Source organism: Oncorhynchus kisutch, linkage group LG18, assembly GCF_002021735.2.
Source record: "Oncorhynchus kisutch isolate 150728-3 linkage group LG18, Okis_V2, whole genome shotgun sequence".
In the NCBI taxonomy this organism is placed as follows: Eukaryota; Metazoa; Chordata; class Actinopteri; order Salmoniformes; family Salmonidae; genus Oncorhynchus; species Oncorhynchus kisutch.
Window position 1 is genome coordinate 39166529 of NC_034191.2, and position 6000 is coordinate 39172528.

General features: G+C 45.5%; 1 protein-coding gene across 3 annotated transcripts in view; it reads right to left on the minus strand.

The window, feature by feature from the left end:
• The window catches only part of LOC109909366 (unconventional myosin-Ic-like), a 57340-nt gene extending 55308 nt beyond the window's left edge, over positions 1–2032 (minus strand). Inside the window, exon 1 of one of the 3 annotated variants that reach the window (XM_031796008.1) lies at positions 1597–2028. In XM_031796008.1, coding sequence (XP_031651868.1) covers positions 1597–1686 — 90 coding nt within the window. In that variant the 5' untranslated portion in view covers positions 1687–2028. Of the gene's footprint in view, positions 1–1596 lie in introns of all 3 variants that reach the window. The other 2 variants (XM_031796007.1, XM_031796012.1) reach the window with 2 other exon arrangements.
• Between the last annotated feature and the right edge of the window lie 3968 nt (positions 2033–6000).

Sequence of the window (6000 nt, forward strand, 5' to 3'; positions counted from 1 at the left end):
CCTCCTCACTCTGCTTTAATTATGCTGGGAGGAAAGGTTGTATCCTGTTGACAAGGCCCTGTTCATTGGAAAGACAGACTGTACTCCAGGGAGTGTCTCTGTCTCTCGACACAGAATCTGTGTGAAACTGGAAGAGGGCATTGTTCCTTTCTCGATAAGGAATGAGAAAATGGTGTATATGATATGCCTACTCATTAACTCGTACACTACTCTTGTGCCTTCAGTTCACAAGTCCACATGTTCAATCTCACACACACACACACACACACACACACACACACACACACACACACACACACACACACACACACACACACACACACACACACAATCAGAGGCACAAGAGGGTGATGTGACCATGGTGGAATGTTGGGATGCACGTTCTGTCTTTTCCTCACCTACATTCTGTACCATTCCCGTCATTAGCCATTCCTGCTCACCGAACGAACATGAGGCTCAAACTGAACTTGATAAAACTAAGATTTATCAGATGACGTTAATAGCGTTTCACCGGTTGGACGCTATAGATCTCAATCTATTCCTTAAGATCCAAGTTGGTTTGTGTACGAGTCCAACATTCCCTTAACCTCCACTGCTTTCTGTGGCACAGCCTTGTTGTTTCACCATATGCTGTCTGATTTAAAGCCCCACACCCTGCATTCCTTAGATTGTCCCGAACTGGTGACTCAGTCCCACCCGCTCGATCACCACTCTCTCACATTCACCAGGAACTTGTGCAATCCCCATTCCATAGGGAAACATGTAACCCTTCTTTACATTGATAATGTGCTATGTTAATATAATTATTTAAGTGGCAAAATCGGCCATTCAGTTGGTTTGGATTTTCCTATTGTTTATCATTTGTTTATTCAAATTGCCTTTCCCGCCATTCATTTTCTGCTGTATACTTTTCCGAATCTGTATTTACATTGGATGACGTTTTCACGCCTCTCCACACACACTGAAGTAGACAGCACATTATGAGCCCTGTGTAACATTTTTCACTTGGCACTCTGCTGGACCGGCATGCATAATCAACATCAATGGCCTAGCAGGTGTTTTCTGACTGCGGGCACTGAGTGGAAAAATCGAATGAGGATGATATCAATTGCACTCTGTCAAGCCAACAATTTGGCACAAACAAATTTACCGTACATAGTCGAGCCGCTTGGAGGCAGCTGAGGGGAGGACGGCTCATAATAATGGCTGGAATGGAGCGAATGGAATGGCATCAAACACATAGAAACCATGGAAACCACATGTTTGATACCATTCCACTCCAGCCATTACCACGGGCCCGTCCTCCCCAATTAAGGTGCCACCAACCTCCTGTGGTCAGGCGAAAACCAGAGTGAGCAGCCAAGGTGAACAACTTTTTCCCCGTGAACAGTGAACCTCTAAAATGATACCTCAGCACTACTTCCACACAGGCAGATCCTAGCCTGGTCCCAGACATGTTTGTGCTGTCTTGCCAAGGTTGGCAAAGTTAGCAAGAGAGCACGAACAGATCTAGGACCAGGCTAGGGAAATCCCACTCTAGGATAGCTAGTTATTTCAAGTGTATGAGGAGTGAGCAGGTTGAATGGATGGACTCACTTTGGTGCAGCTGTGGCAGTAGCTCTCTCCATTCTTCCCAGGGGACAGGATGATCTCACCTGTAGGGATCAACTGGATCCTCAGCTCCATCGTGGTCGCTCTCTCTCTCTCTCGCTTTCCTTCTCTAATTCTCGATCCCTCGCTCTCTCTCTCTCTCTGTCCTCCGTCCACTTACTCGGGTCCTTCTGACGGGCGTAGCAATGAATTCAACCCTCCCCCCCTCGCACGTTTGTAAAAATTCCTCCCCTTAACGTCGGTGAGAGTAATAGGGAAGTTTCTGTTACACTGTCAAGAGAAAGAATGAAAATGAAAACTAAAGTAGAAAAATATTATTTTACTGGCCGCACATACAGGGATTTACATGTATGCTTCTCAGTTATCTAACGAGGCCAAGACAGTCAAAGCACAAGGATGTTTCCTGCTTCTGTGCAGAGTGCTCTAGTGCGAATTTCCCCTTAGCAGGCAAAGGATATGTGTTGATGGTCACAGTGTCAGGCTCTCTTTCCACAGCCGGCCCCGCAGTATAATTGATGTCCCTGCACACCAGATCGCTGTGGCTCAATGCACTCTGGGTTGGCCCGGGTATCAGGGCTTCCTCCTGGACCCATGCATCCTGTCTCGGACGTTCCCTACGTTCACAGGGTAAACACCAGAGGAGCCCACTCTCTCTCCTCACGTTTCCCCTGGCTATTTGTATTACTTTTAACCTTTATATTTAACTAGGCAAGTCATTTAATAACAAATTCTTCTCTACAATGACGGCCTACTTGTAAAGCCCCTTGTACAACTGGGAGACACGCGTAAACGCCACATGCATCCCCCACCTCTCCAAAAACAAATAAGAGACTTGTGCCTCTTGTGTGTCTAGTGTCTTCGGGTTTCCTCTTCCCAAGTGGTACACAAATTCATGTAGACAGGCAGATGGTCAGAGGGTCATCAGACAGAGGCTGGAAGCAGAGACATTGTGACCATATCTCTGTCTGGGGTGACAGAATGGTATATATATATACAGTGCCTTGCGAAAGTATTCGGCCCCCTTGAACTTTGCGACCTTTTGCCACATTTCAGGCTTCAAACATAAAGATATAAAACTGTATTTTTTGTGAAGAATCAACAACAAGTGGGACACAATCATGAAGTGGAACGACATTTATTGGATATTTCAAACTTTGGGTCTGGGGGTATGAGTGGCGAAGGAAACGTGGCTCTATATTACTGTATGTTTTGGGTCGTCAATATGGTCAGTCAGTGGTGGGATTTGTGGTGAGGGTGACTGAGAATATGTATAGAAACTGATTGTGGTTGTGCTGAATAGTGTTTTGGGGAAAGTGTGTGTGGTGTAGTGGGCTGTGGGCTGTGTCTCTTCTGTAACTTCTGTCTTACTGTTCCTTCTTATCCTCCATCACAGTGTTCCCGAGATGTGTGTGTTCATCGCCATTTGTGTACGGCCTTGTGAACATGCAGATATGTGTGTGAGAGCATGGCTGTTGGTACAGTGCATTCGGAAACTATACAGACCACTTCCCCTTTTCCACATGTTGTTGCGTTACAGCCTTATTCTAAAATGGATTTAAAAGCAAAAACAGTTTTTTGAAATCTTTGTACATTTATTAAACATAAACAACAGAAATACCTTATTTACATAAGTATTCAGACCCGTTGCTATGAGACTCAATTTGAGCTCAGGTGCATCCTGTTTCCATTGATCATCCTTGAGATGTTTCTACAACTTGATTGGAGTCCACCTGTGGTAAATTCAATTGATTGGACATGATTTGGAAAGACACACACCTGTCTATATAAGGTTCCACAGTTGGCAGTACATGTCAGAGCAAAAACCAAGCCATGAGGTCGAAGGAATTGTCCATAGAGCTCCGAGACAAGATTGTGTTGAGGCACAGAACTGGGGAAGGGTACCAAAACATTTCTGCAGCATTGAAGGTCCCCAGGAACACAGTGGTCTCTATCATTCTTAAATAGAAGAAGTTTGGAACCACCAAGACACTTCCTAGAGCTGGCCCAAACTGAGCAATCGGGGGAGAAGGGTTCCTCTGTGGAGATGGGAGAACCTTCCAGAAGGACAACCATCTCTGCAGCACTCTACTAATCAGGCCTTATGGTAGATTTGCCAGACAGAGGCCACTCCTCAGTAAAAGGCACATGACAGCCCACTTGGAGTTTGCCTAAAGGACTCTCAGACCACGAGAAACAAGATTCTCTCGTCTGATGAAACCAAGATTGAACTCTTTGGCCTGAATGCCAAGCATCACGTCTGGAGGAAACCTGGCACCATTATTTTGGTGAAGCATGGTGTTGGTAGCATCGTGATGCGGGGAAGTTTTTCAGTGTCAGGAACTAGGAGACTAGTCAGGATCAAGGGAAAGATGAACGGAGCAAAGTACAGAGAGAGCCTTGATGAAAACCTGCTCCAAAGCTCTCAGGACCTCCAACTGGGCCGAAGGTTCACCTTCTAACAGGACAACAGCGCTAAGCACACAGCCAAGACAACGCAGGAGTGGCTTCGGGACAAGTCCCTGAATGTCCTTGAGTGGCCCAACCAGAGCCCGGACTTCAACCCGATCATCTTTGGAGAGACCTGAAAATAGCTGTGCAGCAACGCTCCCCATCCAACCTGACTAGGCTTGAGAGGATCTGCAGAGAAGAATGGGAGAAACTCCCCAAATACAGGTGTGCCAAGCTTGTAGCGTCATACCCAAGAAGACTCAAGGCTGTAATTGCTGCCAAAGGTGCTTCAACAAAGTTCCCGAGTAAGGCGTCTGAATACTTATGTAAATGTGATATTTCAGTTTATTTTTATTTTTATACATTTGCCAAAATGTCAAAAAAACATTTTTTCTTTGTCATTTATGGGGTATTGTGTGTGTAGATTGATGAGAGGGGGGAAATGATTTAATACATTTTAGAATAAGACTGTAACGTAACAAAATGTGGAAAAAAGTCAAGGGGTCTTAATTTCCGCAGCACTGTACATGTGGTGGTAGTGGTCCCTTGGTGTATGTCTTCCTACAGTGTCTGGGGGCTGCTGAGATGGGAAGTGACAGTGACACACATCCTTTGACCTGTGACATGCGCCCGAGGTATTCCTGATATCTGGGCATCAACAGGAAACAGTGGCCTTGACGCAGCAAGACCTCAGCCCGGACTCAGCCTAGCAGACTGTTGTGGATGAGAAGAGAGAAGAGAACACACACTGACGTCCCTGAAACATACTGGGAAGAGTAACAACTGTAACAGAAGGCAACCAGAACCAGAAATAGACATGAAAAAATATTAATTTGGCAAAACACCAAAAGTACTGACCTTTTGAATTACCCTCTAAGTAGCATGACCTTGCATATGTGTTTACGTATTGTTTATATAGACTTATTGAATGCCCTATAAAGCCTTTATGCGTTGTGGTTCGTAGAAAGTGTGATCGCTAATAGTGTACTTTTCTGAGACGTTTTTCAAGCTCAAGGATATAGTTTGTTGTTTACACTGATCACGGATAAGATATTGTGAGTTTCCAAAAACAATGCAGAAGATAGTTATTAATTAACAGAAGACAGGCTCAAGGTCCTTTCCTGGCTGAAGGTTTCTACACACACTTCCTCTTTCTCAATGCTGTCCATCCTTCAACACACAAGGCGAAGGAGGCCCAACTGTCTCTCTCTCTCTCTCTCTCTCTTTCTCTCTATGCTGGTCTAAACTATCTTTCATGTCCTATCCGCTCACACTGTCAGGGTGATATGAGGTGTGTGTGTCAGAACCTGCAGCTGTTACAGTAGTGTGTGTCAAGGTGAGCCAGGCGCAGTGGGAGAACTCCTACACGACGGGCCAGTGTTCCTGAACTAGGCGTGGACACAACTTGTCACTGACAGAGAAGTCTTTAAAGGAAGTAGAGAGGGAATCGCATCCTGTTTGTGTGAGAGTGAGAGTCAGGGGCCAATCTGTGAGTAAAGGGCACGTGGGCATGGCAACGAGAACGGGCAAGGAGGGATATGGCAGAGGTTCAAAAATATACTCTGTACTAAATCAAATCAAATGTATTATTATAGCCCTTCGTACATCAGCTGATATCTCAAAGTGCTGTAAAGAAACCCAGCCTAAAACCCCAAACAGCAAGCAATGCAGGTGTACAAGCACGGTGGCTAAAAACTCCCTAGAAAGGCCAAAACCTAGGAAGAAACCAGGCTATGTGGGGTGGCCAGTCCTCTTCTGGCTGTGCTGGGTGGAGATTATAACAGAACATGGCCAAGATGTTCAAATGTTCATAAATGACCAGCATGGTCAAATAATAATGATCACAGGCAGAACAGTTGTAACTGGAGCAGCAGCACGGCCAGGTGGACTGGGGGCAACAAGGATTCATCATGCCCGGTAGTCCTGAGGCATGGTCCTAGG